General features: G+C 40.1%; 2 protein-coding genes across 2 annotated transcripts in view; both read left to right on the top strand.

The window, feature by feature from the left end:
• LOC131223351 (disease resistance protein RPS5-like) overlaps positions 1-16,052 on the top strand; it is a 58,299-nt gene extending 42,247 nt beyond the window's left edge. Inside the window, exon 2 of the mRNA XM_058218732.1 lies at positions 15,988-16,052. The gene's annotated coding sequence lies outside the window, so the exon portion shown is untranslated. The remainder of the gene's footprint in view (positions 1-15,987) is intronic.
• LOC131223350 (probable disease resistance protein At1g61300) lies at positions 13,070-16,052 on the top strand. The gene has a single exon (XM_058218731.1). It carries the CDS (start codon positions 13,141-13,143, stop codon positions 15,835-15,837), a length of 2,697 nt encoding a protein of 898 aa, XP_058074714.1. The 5' UTR covers positions 13,070-13,140; the 3' UTR covers positions 15,838-16,052.
• Positions 16,053-17,163: the final 1,111 nt, after the last annotated feature.

The following is a 17,163-nucleotide window of genomic DNA, read 5'->3' as shown; positions in this document are numbered from 1 at the left end:
ACGTAGATGATATAATCCTAATCTTGAATTAGTGGATATCTATTTCTTGATCTTGTATTATTAATATCAATGAAACAACCAGTGACATCGTTCCCATAAAAGTAACAAGTAATTTTAACAAATAGGATTGAGATACTTGCAATGTACGTACACAGTCACAGGATGCATCTGCATGAATGATCTTACGCCATCATTGTTCACGTCTAGTGACAATTCTAGCGTAACTTTCAACGTCGACCCAGTGAAAATAATCAATCGTGCTCCTTTTGGAGAGGTGTCATTGTGAAAATAATCAATTGTGCTCCTTTTGAAAAGGTGTTATTTCGCCGGTTTGATTTTCCAAAGGTGTAAATAATATGCAGATGAGTAATTATTATCCTTTCACCCTGGTTGAAAATCCATAAGAGTTTTTGCCTCATAAACCAATTTCAAAATCTTGTGTAAATTTTTGGACCCCACTATAATGTATATGATATATCCATTCTGTCCATCAATTATACCACAATATTTTGAGGTGTGAGCTGAAAAATAAGCAGATCAACTACTCATGTAGCCCAAACCAAAAGAAAATAGTGGCCCCAATAAAGTTCTAACATCAAGTGCTCGATCCCCTTTTCCTATGGCATGGTCCACTTGAGCTTTGGATATACCTCATTTTTTGGCTCATGTTATACATTCAGTTGACATATTAGATAAATGGGGTGGATAAGCAACACGCATCACAGTGGGATTCATGAATATTTTGTAACTTTTTTGTTCGTTTCTTCTAAAATGTAAGTGGTCAAATGAGAAGAATGATGTAAATACAAAGGAATTGAGGGAATGTCCCTTCTAAGCATATGATGTAAATATATATGCCAAGGTCCCAATGAAAATGTGTCGTGTACCGTGTATATGTCTGTCGGACGAAATCTCTCTTCCAACTCATCCTAGTAAATTCTACATTACCTCATCCCTCCCTTTAAATGGCCCATTGAAAAGAGGACAGATGATTGATGAGACAGGATAAGGTAAACGGTAAATTTAGACCCACTTAATAGTGATATCTACTATGGATGGTCAAGATGTCATGTTCCTATGGTTTTTTTTTTTTCAGCAGTAAGCTATCCAAGGCACAGGTCAGCATGTGGTATGTGGAGTTATTCATCAAGTTAATTGGCAGAATTTACTCAGTAGGCTGAGGGTACAAGATGGTATAATCAAATTTTCAGACGCGTAGAAATTTCCTGCGGTGGGGAGCTAGGTGGGGCCCACCATATTGTTTTTCGAAATCAACCCCTTCCATCCGTTTTTTCCATATAAATTTGGAAATTGAACTCAAAAATGATGCAATCCAAACCTCAAATGGGCCACAAAACAGGGGATTGAACTTCTACATTTGAAACAGGTTAATTTTTATTTTTCATGCTAGTAGGAATGATCTTATGAATGGTATGGATGGTATATAAACATCAGGGTGGACCCAGGGAGCTTTCAACGGTAAGAATTTACCCGCATATGTTTTTCTAACATATGGCATAATTGAGTTTTGGATTAAGATCACTATTTTGGCCTATTTCCTAAAAGAATCTTGCAAAACTAACGAACATGGTGGATTTCACATAAACATCATGGTGGGCTCCACTTAGCTTCCCATGGTAGGAAGTTCTCACGGAAGGCTTTTGTAGGGAATCAGTGTCCTAAATTTTCTCTTCAATTATTGTGAGGGTCTTTTTCCTTGTTAGTGTCATCCACTCCCATTAAAGAAATAAAAGTGGGGAAGGGACCCGCACGAATAATTCAAGGGCCTGTCTCTTTCTTTACTACTATCATTAGAGTTGTACATGAGTCGAGCCAAGCCGAGTATTGCGCAGCTCGTGCTCAGCTCACACTGCCCGAGTCCAACTCGTACTTGGCTCTGCTCGAGCATCGAGTAAGGATGCCCCGCTCGTGCTCTACTCGTCCTAGTACGAGTCGAGTACAAGCAGATATCGAGTCGAGTCGAGTCCCAGTTTTCGAGTCAAGTTTTATATTAACAATTTCTATATCAACATATATTAGCTATATTAATATATATTAACATATATTAGCTATATTAATATATATTAGCTATATTAACACATATTAACAATTTCTGACATATATTAGCAATATATGATATCAATTTCTAATATATATTAACAATTTATACAAAATAATAATAATAATAAATCAACACCACACAATATTCGAAAAAAAATAATCAATTTCTGACATATATTAACAATTTATACAAAAAATAATAAATCAACACCATACATTACTGGGCGAGCTATGGCAAGAACGACCGGCACGTGTGTGCAGGGCAGGGATGACTGATGAGCGGCAGGGACGAGCTGCGGCACCGGATGAGTGGCAGGGACGAGCTGCGGCACCGGACAGGGGCACCGGGCAGGCCGCAGGGACGAGCAGCAGGGACTAGCACCGCCGGACAGGGGAGTGAGAGAGAGAGAGAGAGAGAGAGAGAGAGAGAGAGAGAGAGAGAGTGAGTTTTTTCGAACGGGCGCTGGGAGAGAAGGAAATGGGTTTTTTCGAACGGGCGGGCTGCTGAAAACATCTGGAAGGAGAAAAGGGGCGTAGGGTTTTTTTGGGGTGAGTACATATACCCTTGAGTACGAGTCGAGTATCGAGTCGGGTACGAGTCGAGTATCGAGTCGGGTACGAGTCGAGTATCGAGTCGAGTACTGCCCAGCTCGTACTTTACTCAAAATCAAAACAGGTATAAAAAATCAGCTCGTGCTTGGCTCAAACTCATGACGAGTCGAGTCGAGACGAGTAATTCCGAGTCGAGTCGAGTGAGTAAACAAGCTTACTCTACTTGTGTACACCTCTAGCTGTCATCCACTCCTAAAAAGAAAAAAACTAGCCCACACAATAATTCAAGAGAAAAGTTGATACTTCAGTGAACTATGATCTTCCATGCACATGCACATGTGACTGCACCACCTCATGTGACAGATACGACCTCGATCATTTCATATCCCCAAAATCACATAGATGATTTAATCCTAGTCTTGGATTAGTGAATATCTATTTCTTGATCTTTTATTATTAATATTTACTTTAATTTTATTTTTATAGCTATCAATGAAACAACCAGTGACATCGTTCCCATAAAAGTAACTAGTAATTTCAACAAATAGGATTGTGATACTTGCACTGCACATACACAATCATAGAATGCATGTGCATGAGTGATCTTACTCCATTGTTCTATCTACTGACAATTCTAACATAGCTTTAATGGTCGACCCAATGAAAATAATCAATTATGCTCCTTTTGAAAAGGTGTCAGTGGGCTGTTTGATTTTTCAAATACGGTGTAAATACTCTGTAAATGGGTAATTATCATCTTTTCACCCTGCTTGAAAATTTATAAGAATTTCTGCATTGGAAATAGTTAAAAAGAGCTAGTGTAAATTTTTGCACCCCACTGTAAAGTATATGATATATCCATTCCGTCTATCAGTTTTACCACAACATTTTGAGGTGTGAACCAAAAAATGAGACGGATCCAATACTCAAGTTGCTCACACCAAAAGAAACAGTGGCCCCAATAAAGTTTAATGTTAAGTGCTCGTTCCTTTTTTCCCGTGGCATGGTCCACTTGAGCTTTGGATATACCTCATTTTTTGACTCATGCTGTGAATTCAATTGGCCTAATGGATGAACTATGTGGACAAGCAACATGCATCACGGTTGGATCACGTATGTTTTGCAGCTTTGTCCTCTTTTTTTTTTTCTAAAAAGTGAGTGGTCAAATCAAGAACAGGGAAAGAAGAATGATGTAAATACTAAGGAATTGAAGGGAAAAACATGATGTAAATTTATATGCCAAGGTCCCAATGAAAATGTGCCACGTGAATGTGTAAATTTCCTGCCCTACTAATTCCGATTCATCCCAATAATTTGTACATTACCTCATTCCTCCCTTTTGATGGCCCATTGAAAAGAGGACAGATAATGTGATGAGACAGGATAAGGTAAACAGTAAATCTGGACCACAGTTAATAGTGATATCTACTATGGATGGCCAGGATGTCATGTTCCTATGGTTTTTTTTTTTTTTTTTTTTCTTTTTCAACAGTAGGCCATCCAAGGCAGAGGTCAGCACGTGGTATGAGGAGTTATTCAACAAGTTGGCAGAGCACAAGGATATGGTATAGGCAGGCATACCTACCGCACACATGGCACATATGTACATCAATGTGTACCATACGAATTGTCAATCTCACTGCATATGGGCATGGCTGTTAATCATCTAAACGGTTACTGATGGATACTTTATTATTATTATTTTTTAATTGTAACCATTCATTTTGACTTTCCTGAGCCTTTGGGCTTAGTTTCATCCGTCCGGATGGGCTCATCCAGGTATAGCAGCCCACCCGGTGACAGACCGATGGACAAGGACTGAGTACTGCTCATATTTGATTGAGCCCCAGGGTCCAAATGATGCCATTCTGAGTACAAATAACTTTCAAATATGCTTCGGGCAGCACCATACTCTGTGAAAATGCACGTAGAGAGTATTGCTACCTTTAGTGATTTAGTAGCATCCATCTCAATTAAATCCCACCACATTGTGTTGGAGCCCATTAAGTCTTACCCGGATAATAGTTGTTGATGCTCAATTCTAGTTAATCTTATTTCACTTCTTATTAGCGTCTTTGACACCTGCAAAAGAGAGTGAACAAAGAGACATTGGGGGCGCCAGTTATGGTCAGGGACCCTCCAATGCCTAAGTCAGGTGTGTGGGCTCATAGTGGATGTAGTTGAATTGGAATATTTGGGTGTGACCCTGTTTCTCATCGCAAGAAGTGTATTTATAGGCGTTCATAAGTGATCTGCGTATCTATGTGGAATTGCTATATATGTTGAAGGGACCCATATTGGAGTGAGAATCTGCTCTCGGATATTTCTCCGATTATGCCTCGATTTGTGTAACCTTCAGCTGATGACTGGTGGACAGTCCCACCCACACAGTACAGGATTGTCTCTAGATGTTTCTATCCCGAGGTCAAGCTCGATACCCGAGGTCGGGCTCAGTACCCGAGGAAGAGATCGTCACCCGGGGTCGGGCTCGGTATCAAGGCTGATGTTAACACCCATGGTCGGGCTCGGTACCCGAGGTCGAGGTCAATATCTGAGGTCGAGGTTGATACCCGGGGTCGGGCTTGATACCCGAGGTTGAGGTTGATACCCGAGATTGAGGTCGATACTCGGGGTTGGGCTCGATACCCGAGGTTGAGGTTGATCCCCGGAGTTGGGCTCAATAGCTAAGGTTAAGGTCTATAGGTCTATTGATGAGCTTTATTTCTAAACCAGTCTAACTGTTACAGCTCTATTGCTAAGTCTCTTTGCTAAGTCCACCTTTTCTAGCTCTGTTCAAAGGGTCTGTTTTGATAGTCGCTTTGCCACACACTCCGTATATCAAGTCAGTTCAATTTTACCCAAACCAATATTTAGTGGGTGTTACTCTTATCATAAGGCCCACCTTGATGACATTTTGTATATCTACTCCGTCCATTCATTTCTCTAGCACATTTTAGAATAATTTGACAAAAATTAAGCATTTCAAATCTAAGGCGGACTACACCACAAGAAACAGTGATGATTGAACATTCACCATTAAAAACTTCCCAACGCCCACTTTAAGTATATGTGTAATATTTATTTACCATCCAATACGTTAATAAGTTCAACTAGAAATGGATGAAGGGAAAATAGAAAGATTAGCTTGATTCAAAACATTTGTAGCCTATAAAAATATTTTAATTGTTATTCACCACTTTCTCCAGTGGTGTGATCCACAAGAGGTTTGGATCTTCTTAAAATTTGGGATAATATCTTTGAATGATATGAAAAAAATAGATGGATGGCATGGATATGAAACACATTCATCAATGTGAATTCTACACAATAAGGATAACACCCACTAAGCTATTACTAGGGTAACGGCTATTCCGCTCCCACATTGTGCCTGCACTGATCTATATAGAGTAGGCCAGCAATCCACATGCTTTACAAAACTAGAGTATTTTCAATAGATGTGAATTGTGTGATAAACCATGGATATCCCTGGTGGCCTTTTCTCCACACATGCACCCACACACTCAGCCATAGTAGGATTTCATCACCTGTGTTCATCCTTATTATCGCCAATTCCTGCGAGAGACAATCAGAATGAGTTGCATGTGATTAGGATGAATTTGTGTGGTATATTTGAACATTTTTATGGTATACGAAGAAGATTCTACAATAATACAGCTGGATCACGTCGAGTAATGCCACGTCATCCACTAAGTGATCAAGTGAAGAGTGATCGCTTTAAAGTGATTATAGAACATGTGGCAATTTTGAAGCGAAGATGGTTAAGTAGTGTTGAAACAGTTATAACAACCGTTAGACCATGAGAATCATCCAAATGGCCGGGTTAATGTTATAAATAGCAAATGAATTAAGCAAAGCAAATTGTCTCATGCCAACCAAATCAAACCAATTCTATCATTCAATTATCTGTTATTTACATTCCTTAATGTAATCCTTTTAATTTTGCCAAATAATTACATTTCATAGTGTAATCCTTTACATTTACTTGTTGTTTACATTCATTAGTGTAATTCATAGTGGTAATCAATTAGCCGTTAAACCTTAACTATAATTCAAGTTTACGCTCATATATTGGATTCAATTGTTATCACCTGATCATTTTAAAATATTGTGCAAGTGGCAGAATAGGCAATTGATTTTATTCGATCTTATTTACATACTACCTGGAAAGCATCCTAATGGCCAAACACAGGTACCATATATATGCATGAGCATGGAATATCATCAATTTTCCACTTGAATTACTGTACCGTCATCTTTTTCTTTATGGTTGTCATCCTGTGGTCCATTGAGTGCACTTGCTTGTGACCCACGAACCAGCGATGTGGGTGTAGCCTGATTGTGGGGCCTACTTAGATGTGTGTATTATATATTCATGTGTCTCATAAATTTTTTCAGCTTATTTCAGGGCATCATCCTAAAAATAAATAAGTTACAAGTTTAAGGTGGACCACGTCAAAGGAAAAAAAATGTGATTGACCATTAAAAACCATTTATGACTACAAGTTTTGGATGAAGCTGATTTATTTTTCCCTTTATGGAGGTCTGTATGACCTTTTCAAGAGTTGGATGGTCACACAAACATTACGCTAGACCCTGGGAAGATTTTAGTTGGAGGGGCTTTGCACTACCACTGTTTCCCGTTATGTCGTCCACCTGAAGTTTGTATCACCTTTATTTTTTTGTCTCATTGGAAAAATGGATGATGGCTTAGATGCGTGGGCCCCACGGTCAGGGCCACACCCACTGGTTTGCAGTCAAATCATGCCTGTCCAACACTGTGCCCATTGAAAGATGGGAAATGATGCCATACAACTGGACAAGGTAAATGGTAAATAAGTGATATTTACCATGGATGGCAAGGATGGCACGCTCCGACCATGATGTATGTTCCTCATGATATTCGTGCCATCCCTCCATTTTGACAGCTCATTTTAGGGCATGATTCCAAGATAAAGCAGAACCAAATCTCAGATGGACCACATCATAGGAAACAGTGGTGATTAAATACTCACCATTAAAAACTTCTTGGGGCCATCAGAATGTTTACTTTCCATCCAATCTGTTGATATGGTCACAAAGACCTAAATAAAGGGTCCACACAAATATAAGCTTGATCCAAAACTTTTGTGGCCCACAAGAAGTTTGTCAATCACTACTGCTTCTTGTGTTGTGATCCACCTGAGATTTGAATCTATTTAATTTTAGGGATCATGTGCTAAAATGAGTTTTCAAAACAGATGAACGGCATGGATGTAAGCACATATATCAAGGTGGCCCCACATTCATGGATCCATCCACCTAGGTTGATCCACCAAAGCCACGCCCAAGATGATGTGGGATACACAAGCATATAGCTAATGCACACGTGACACACATAAAAAATCAATCTAGACAGTTCAAATTGTTGATCTCTCTGTAGATGGGCATAGTCGTTGATTATCTAAAATGTAACTAACAATTATTGTTGACTATTTTTCATCGCAACCATCCATTTTGAGGGTCACCAATCCAATGGTCAGGATCCAAGTAAATTTTGTGTTCCACCCTCATCTGATCCCACGAAATATTTTGACTAATCTTTACATGTGCCTCTCTTGTACTCAAGTAGGAAGAAGAAGAAAAAGAAGGCAAACACAAGATCCTTTCACTCGTAATAATAATGGATTTTGACCCTCTACTAGCCCTGGGGTATTGCCAAAAGCCTAAAAAATCTGAGCTCTCGAATATATTCCTTGCTTGGATTTTTAATCAATTTTTGGAGAATTAATAAGTGAAAATGCCTTTTCTTTAATCTAGTGTCCGTATGTAGCTTCTTCTTCTTCTTTTCTTTCTTTGTTGTTTCCTTGAAGCTTCTTCTTCATTTTCCAACATATCTTTCAGAGACTCACTACCACCCCTTTTGACTACATTTTTCAGCATACATTCAATGCCATCAACTTCTCCATCATACGGGCATCGCTGATAACTTTTAAAGCCCTAAAAAAAGTGTTGTTTTTTACTCCGAGAATCACATTTCTTAGAGATAATAATATTTCTTTAGATATAGAAGCCACCGATACGTGGAATAAATTTTAAATAATTTTTTTATTTTTTATTTTTTTGTATAATAACATTTTCTTAAAGATAGAAGCCACTTTGGTTGTGGATATAAATGGATGGTTGTGGTTGTTGTTGTTGTGGGGAGAAGTGATTACCAGAAGGGATTTGATGTAGATAAGAATATTTGTAGTTGTCATGTGGAAGACAATGAAGGATGTAAAATTTGAATTTTGTAATGTATTGCCTTGGTTAAAGTGATTGTCATGTGTTAAGGATCTGGGTTTTCTATGTTAAGGGTCTAGGTTATCATTTGTTAAGGATTTAGAGTTGGGATGTCATATGTTAAGAGTCTAAACTTTCATATGTCTAGGGTCTAGGTTGTCATGTGTTAAGGGTTGAGGTTATCATGTATTAACAGTTGAGGTTGTCAAGTGTTAAGCGTCGAGGTTGTCATGTGTCAACCTCAATCCTTAACACATGACAACATAAACCTTTGACATGTGTTGATGGGTTCTATACACACCCTAAGGCGGTAGACTCATGGGCCGGGGATGGTGGTCATGGAACACTATGCTCGAGCCGTCGGCTTACGCTGGTGACGAGCCCCCGTAGTGACCTTGAGTTTTACTATACCGACTGATTTTAACTAGACTAATAATGGTTTGGCTAATCATGCATTCATGGCATAGACCAGCGTCTATCACTTACGTACGTAATGTACGATAGGCAGTCGTTATGCAGTACGTGATGTGCTTTGCTAACAGTCAGCCTCTATCCGACTAGATAAGCATTCTTAGGTCGATAATTGCATGGGTGATAAGTCCAATGTCCGCACGGATGAGCATCCCCGAGCCAATGATTGCATTCACGCAACCATGCATGTAATAAGAATGCATTTTGGTATATTTTGATTTCCTTGTTGCTTTCATGTTATACTTGTCTGAGACAGTGGTGTGTAATCTTGGGGGAATTCACATTGAGTTAGTCACTCATCCATCAAATATATAACCGTATGAGTAGCACAAGTGGTTTAAGTAATTTTTAGGTTCAGACTGATGAGGAGTCGGGTACAAGTGCTAGGGATGCATGGCTGGATTACTAAGAGGAGCTGCGCGGTCTTGTGGCTTACATTTATATGCTTTCTGTTATTTTTCATGTATCAAATCATGTAAATCTTGTACTTGTTAATTTCACAGACGTTGGTTTGTATAAGTCATTATGGGCAACCTTTATATATTTTAAATGCAAATGAAAATTTTCCTTTATGCTGACTTATCCATTCTACGCTTATGTGCTAACTCTGATAAAAGAAAAAGATTATAAATGAAATTTGGTTCTTTTTAGATTAACACTCGAATTTTTAAAAAATGGGTCATATACTCAGGTCCTGAAAACACGGGGCGTTACATCGTGGTTGTCATGTTATAAGGGTCGTGGTTTTCATGTTATATGGGTTGTGGTTTGCGTGGGTCGTAGTTGTCATATTGCATGGGTCATGGTTGTTATGTTATATAAGTCGTGGTTATCATGTTATACGGGTCGCGGTTGTTGTATGTTCACCACGACCCATATAACATGATAAGTACGACCCATGACAACCGCAACCCATACCTCATGACAACTATGACCCTTACTGCTTACAACCACCTGATGCGACCTATGCTACTATACAGATATCGTTTGCACGATATCTACGTATGTCATGTTATATGGGTCGTGGTTCTCATTTCAAGCTCCCAGATTGCATGACAACCACAACCCATACATGCACATAAGATCTTTACTGTCTATCAAAGTTAGAAAAGTAACGTGTCCTTCTGTACTAAAGCTAGCTCGGCGTTTTTCTAATATAAGATGACTATTGATAGACTGCAGGAGCAGGAAATGCAGTCTATATGGGTCGTGGTTGTCATGTTATATGGGTCGTGGTTGTCATGTTATATGTGTCGTAGTTGCCATATGGGTTGTGGTTGTCATGTTATATGTGTCGTAGTTGCCATATGGGTCGTGGTTTTCATGTTGCCTGGATCGTGGTTAAGGCTAAAAAGTCCTGACTTGGGCAGTATCCACTTCTATCCACCTTGTCGGCTGATATTTGGGTCGGCATGGATTATGGATGGGCAGTATCCACTTCTATTCACCTTGTCGGCTGGTATTTGGGTCGGCATGGATTATGGACTGCATAATCCATGGGTTGTGGTTGTCATGTTATATAGGTCATTGTTGTTATGTTACATGGGTCGTGGTGTCATGGATCGTAATTCTCATGTGATATGGGTCGTGGTTATCATGTGATATGGGTCGTAGTTGTAATGGGTCGTAGTTTTCATAAGTCGTGGTTGTTATGTTATATAGGTCGTGGTTGTCATGTTATATGGGTCGTGGTTGTGATTTTAGATGCGTTATAGTTGTCATGTTAAATGGGCCAGGGTTATCATGTTATATGGGTCGTGGTTCTCGTTTTAGTGCCAAGGCCTATAAAATAAAGATAACCACGACCCATGTAACATGACAACCACGACCCATATATCACAACAACCACGACCCTTATAACTGATTTCACACTTTTCCCTATGATGTGATATAGAAGGAGGCCGATTGATTGTGCACACAGATATCCACCATTAAAATCCTTCTTAGGCCCATGGTACTGTTTATTTGACATCCAATCTGTTGATTAGGTCCTACAGACACAGATGAAGGGAAGAAACAAAGATCAGCTTGATCCAGAACTTTTACGACCCCCAAAGAGTTTTTAATGGTCTACGCCGCTCATTCAACATTGTTTCCTGTAATGTGGTCGACTTGAGATTTGTATATACTAAAATTTGGACTCATACCATAAAATGATCTGCAAAAATATATAGACGGCATGGATGAAACACATACATGGTGGTGGGGCCCACAGACCACCGAGCACCGGCCATTGGCTGGTGGTAGGGGAGTAGCCAATCCGTCACTTTCTCAGATTTTGAAAAAGAAGGTAACTTCTTATTCACTTCAGGACCGTACGACATCTGAACTAAGGACGAGAGCATTTTCATCCGAAAAAATATCCAAAAGATGTCAGAAGGCCACTCTTAGGATATCTAGAACGTCATAGCTTTCTAGGTAATTTAAACTTCGAGATCAGTACCGGCGATTTCCTTTCGTTTTTTACAGCTCATTTTAGAAATCAGTCCCACAAATGAGATATACCTGAAAGTGAGGTAAACCCGAATCTCAAGTGAGCCATACGGTAGAAAAAAATGAGATTGAATGACTCCTGTTGAGATATCTTGAGGCCCTTTATTTTCAGCTTATGATCTTTCTCATTTTTGGGTTCATGCCCTAAAATTAGCTAAAACAGATGGACCAGGTAAATTTCCAAAAACCATTGATCGTGGCCCCACTTACAGTCGAAGTTGGGTTGGCACCCCAATCCACGTAGATCAATGTAATACTGAGAGGCTAGGTGGACACTTAAGTGAAGAGGGTAACGGTTGCTTCTTAGGTGGAGCTCAACATAACGTCCGTGACAAATTCACTCTGTCTATCTATTTTATCACCTCATTTAATGACATAAAAGCGGAAACGAAATCAATACCAAGCTCAGTGAGCTATATGATTTGAATGAGTGAGATGGAAGAGCGACCGTTGAAACATCTTCTGGCCATCTTGGCACCACTTTTAGCTTTTAATCTACATTAGTTTTAGACCCATATACTAAAAAGAGTTGAGAAAACAGATGGACGGGTGGATTTCTAACAACATAAAAGTGGACCGCACATACGGTCAGGGTTAGGTTTGCACAGCAGTTAACGCATATCAGTGATAGCCAAAGGTTTGGCGGACATTAGGTACATGGGATGAGAGTTGCTCGATCATTGGTGGGCCATACTAATATCTGTGATAAATCCACTCCGTCCGGCTGTTTTGCCACCTCATTTTAAGGCGTAGGACCAAAAAATGAGTCTAATCGACAGCACAAGCGGGCCAAATGAACGTGAAACATTTTGAATTGAATGCCTGCTATTGAAATATTGGTAGGGCCATAGCATGTTTGTTTCAGATCATCTCATGGACTGAGCCCAAAAATGAAGCAAATACCAAGCTCCAGTGAGCCAATTGACAGAAACAGTGGGGAATGAGAACCACCTTTGAAAGTTTCTAGGGCCATCGGGGTTCACTCCGTGATTTGAGTCTGAACCTAAAGTGAGATGGAAAAACATACGAACGGCGTGAATTTCTCAGAACCAACAAGGTAGGCCCACGTACGATCGGACCTTAGGGTGTCGTGAATTTCTCAGAAGGGGAGATTGCAGTGCGTAAAGCGAGGGTATTTATGTCATTGTCAAAATACAATAAGCCATTCGTACAGTCAAAATTCCTAAAAATTGAAATTGTAAACACCACAGCAGCACTTTCCTCTTCTCCCCTTCTCCACTTCTACATTTCCTGCCAATCTTATTCTGTGATCCCAAGGCCATGAATTTCATCAGCCCAGTCATCGAAATCGTATCTCGCCTGTTGGATCCCATCACTCAACGCATACGATATGCCGTCAAGCTCCGAGTAAACATCGATTCCGTGAAGAATGCGATGAACGAATTGATACGTGTAAGGGACGACGTGAAGGCAAAGGTTGATATTGCAGAAAGGCAGCTGCTGGTAGGCAAGAGCCATGTGAAACGGTGGCTAGAAAGCGTAGAAGCCATCGAACGAGAAGTGAATGGGATGGAGGAAGCTGATCAGCAAATGAGGAGGTGTCTTGGTAACTGTCGTCCGAATTGTTGGTCAGGCTACAAGCTCAGCAAGAGCGCAGCAGAGAAGCTGACAGATGTAACTGAGTTGAAGAGAATAGGTGATTCCTTCGACGTAGTGGCGGAGAAACCGCCCCCAGATGTTTTGGAAGAGCAGCCTAGCACTTCAGCTCTAGGCATGGACTTGATGTTAGAGAAGGTTCGTGGCTGCCTTATGGAAGATAGGGTGGGAGTCGTGGGGATATATGGAATGGGCGGTGTGGGGAAGACGACACTCTTGAAAAAGATTAATAATGAAACAACCCATGGTTTCAATCTGGTGATTTGGGTGGTGGTGTCTAAAGAAGTAAATGTGGGAAGGATTAAAAAGGACATTGGAAAGAGGCTTGGTTTGATCCGGGAAGAAGATAGAAGCAATGAAGAGATACTGGCTTCAGACATACACAAGGCCTTGAGCAAGATGAAGTTCATGCTACTGCTAGATGATATATGGCAGCGGCTAGATCTGGAGTTGGTCGGAATTCCTCGTCCAAGCAACCAGAGCAAGGTTGTTTTCACGACACGATTTGAGAATGTGTGCTACGAAATGAAAGCTGAGAAGAAGGTCAAAGTCGAATGCCTTGGGTGGAAGGAAGCATGGGATCTGTTTCGAGAGAACGTTGGTGAAGAGGCCTTGAATTCCTGTGGAGATATTCCGGGCCGTGCTGAGCCTATTGCAAAAGAATGCGGTGGTCTACCCCTTATGCTCATCACAATCGGGCGGGCCATGGCGAGCAAGAAGACACCCGAGGAGTGGAAGCATGCAATAACAGCTCTTAGGAGTTCACCATCTGACATATCAGGTACGGAAACAGAAGTCTTTTTCCGTCTGAAATTCAGTTATGATAGTCTTCGTGACGACATTATCAAATCCTGTTTCCTCTACTGTTCGCTGTTTCCGGACGACTACGACATCAGCAAAGAAGATCTCATTGATTACTGGATTGGGGAAGGATTCTTAGATGAGTGGGATGAAGATTTTGATAGTGCTCGAAACAAGGGCCATGACCTCATTGGAACCCTGAAGTCCGCATGCTTGTTGGAGTGTGCTTCTGATGAGAAAACAATGGTGAAGATGCACGACGTGATACGTGACCTGGCTTTATGGATATCTTCTGAATGTGGGGAGAAGAAGAACAAGTTTCTGGTTAAAGCTGGAGTTGGATTGAGGGAGGCACCAGCCATTGAGAGGTGGACAGAGGCAAACAGGATATCTCTAATGGAGAACAAAATTATAGAAATAACAGAGACGCCAACGTGCCCCGACCTCTTAACCTTGATGCTCCAGCACACTTGGAGTTTGTCAAAGATGACCAATGATTTTTTTCAATTCATGCCTCATCTAAAAGTATTGGATTTGTCACGTATTAGAATAGAAGAAATTCCAGCTGGAATAGGTAACTTGATTGAGTTGCAATATCTCAATCTGTCATATACTCTGATAAAAAAATTGCCTGAAGAGATCGGATGTCTGACGAAGCTGAAGCACCTGGATTTGAATCGATGTTATAGTCTTGACAGAATCCCTCGTGAGGCAATATCGAGGCTTTCTAGGTTGAAAGTGCTGAAACTGTTGAAGAGTGAGTTTTGGGAAGGAACAGAAGAGAGTGTTTGGTTTTATTTAACAGAGATGGAAGGGTTGAAATGGTTGAGCCATCTTGAAATCACTATAGAAACTGTACATGATCTTAAAAGGTATCTTGATTCTCAAAAGTTGCCGAACCTGACACGTGTTCTATCCATCAGATTGTGCAAAGGCATGACAACCTCCACCCTATTATCATCGTCTTTCAGGGCAATGATGAGTATCAGAAGTCTTCAAATTCTACATTGCAAAGAGATGGAAGAGATGATGATCGGTTGGGATGTGGAGAAAGAAGATGATCATTCGGTTTCGAGCTTAGAGTGGCTCTCCCTTTGGGGACTTTACAACTTGAATATCATTCGAGTTGGGGGATGCATACAAAACCTTTGCCACATAAATATTACTTATTGCCCCAAACTGAAGAGTGTTACATGGATTCTACAACTTCAAAATCTTAAACAAATCACGATACAAAGCTGCAAAGGATTAGAAGAAGTAATAGGTACAAGTGATGTCAGGATTCCGGTCAGCGAGGTTTGCCTAAAATGTCTCAAAATTCTGCGTCTCTTTTTCCTACCAGAATTAACAAGTATTTGTAATCATGCATTGGCTTTCCCTTCCTTGGAGATGTTGGTGGTGTCTAAATGCCCAAAGCTAAAGAAGCTCCCAATTGGTCTCCAAAGGAGAAATAATCCTCTAAAAGAGATCCATGGTGAGAAAAAATGGTGGGATAGTTTAGAGTGGGAAGAAGATGGAATGAAGTCTAATTTGCTTCCTCTTTTCAAAGAGACAATATGATGAATTCAATAAATGGGCGTGTGTTCTTGTTTTTTTTTTTTTTTTTTTTCCTTAAAAGCTGATTGTATCTGAAATGTGAACGGAAAGAAATGTGGCAGTTTATCTGCCTACTGTGTGCTCTTTTTATTAATGGGTAATTATGTATTAGAGATGATTATGTATGTTTCTATAATTTCAATATATAGCAATCACATTCTCTATTAAATAAAATGATATTTTAATGTCCAAGTTATTAAGTATTTTCTCCATGATTTTAATACTTGGATTAGTCTAATTCTCCCCATAAGTCCATCTTGAGCCATTACATACTCAAATGATTTTAATTTCATGTGATCCACACCGTCCATCAGGTGTCACACCTAATTCATGGACTTTATACTGAATATCACACGGATCCAAAACTCATTTGGGCCTCACCACAGGAAACTGTATGGAACCATGTATAAAAGTTGTGTGACCCACCTGAGTTTGATTAGAATTATTTTTGGAATGTCCTTTCATTTTCGTGATTCACATTAGATGAATGGATTGGATGGAATATATAAACACAGTAGCCCCCGCTCAACTATAGATGAGTGCCATTGAAAATTTGAAAATAAAACCAGGCCCAGCCCATTGATAGCCTACTTGTTGGGCCTGTTTTGAAAATAAAACCCTTTTCTAGCCCAGTTAATCATCAACCTTAAATATGACTGCCAATGGGCTAGGCTTGAGCTAGGCAAAATAGAATTTTTAAACAGCGCAGTGCCGAAGATAAACCCAGGGCCAGCCCATTGACAGCCCTTTGTTTAAGGGCTTTTCTAGAATCTGCTCGCCTGGAGGCTCCGCCCAAACCTGGTCGGAAGCGGCTCGACTTGGTTTGAGCTGGCAAGTCTAGCCCATCTACTGCCCTTAATTTGGAGTATTAAAAATGGCCCACTTGTACGCTTCTTTTACAAATATCGCAAGTATCATTTGGCCAATTGTACTTGGGCAATTGGATAAAGGGTGTAGCTTCAGATTTCAGAGGAAAATGTGTTGTTCCTTGACCGTGGTTTGTTTGTTCCTTTTTTTCTTTTTTCTTTAACATTTTAGTCATTTCATGTCAGGTGACCTGCATGTCCCACACAAATGAGGTTGTTAATGAGCCCATGCAATAAAAGGCTCTGTAAGACTTCGTATAACAATTTTCTTATCTAATTTTGAACATTTATTTTGCAAGCCTTTCTAGGAAATGATAAAAAAATTTTGAGGCAAGGACCACAAGATTATAAAGAGTTGGGATGGATTATTAATATACGACATGGATCGAGCACTTTCCTAAAGCACATGGATCGAAAGAAGCTC

The sequence above is a fragment of the Magnolia sinica genome, chromosome 13 (genome assembly GCF_029962835.1).
Source record: "Magnolia sinica isolate HGM2019 chromosome 13, MsV1, whole genome shotgun sequence".
NCBI lineage: Eukaryota > Viridiplantae > Streptophyta > Magnoliopsida > Magnoliales > Magnoliaceae > Magnolia > Magnolia sinica.
Note: the sequence above shows the minus strand (reverse complement) of the source record. Positions and strands in the feature narration are given on the sequence as shown.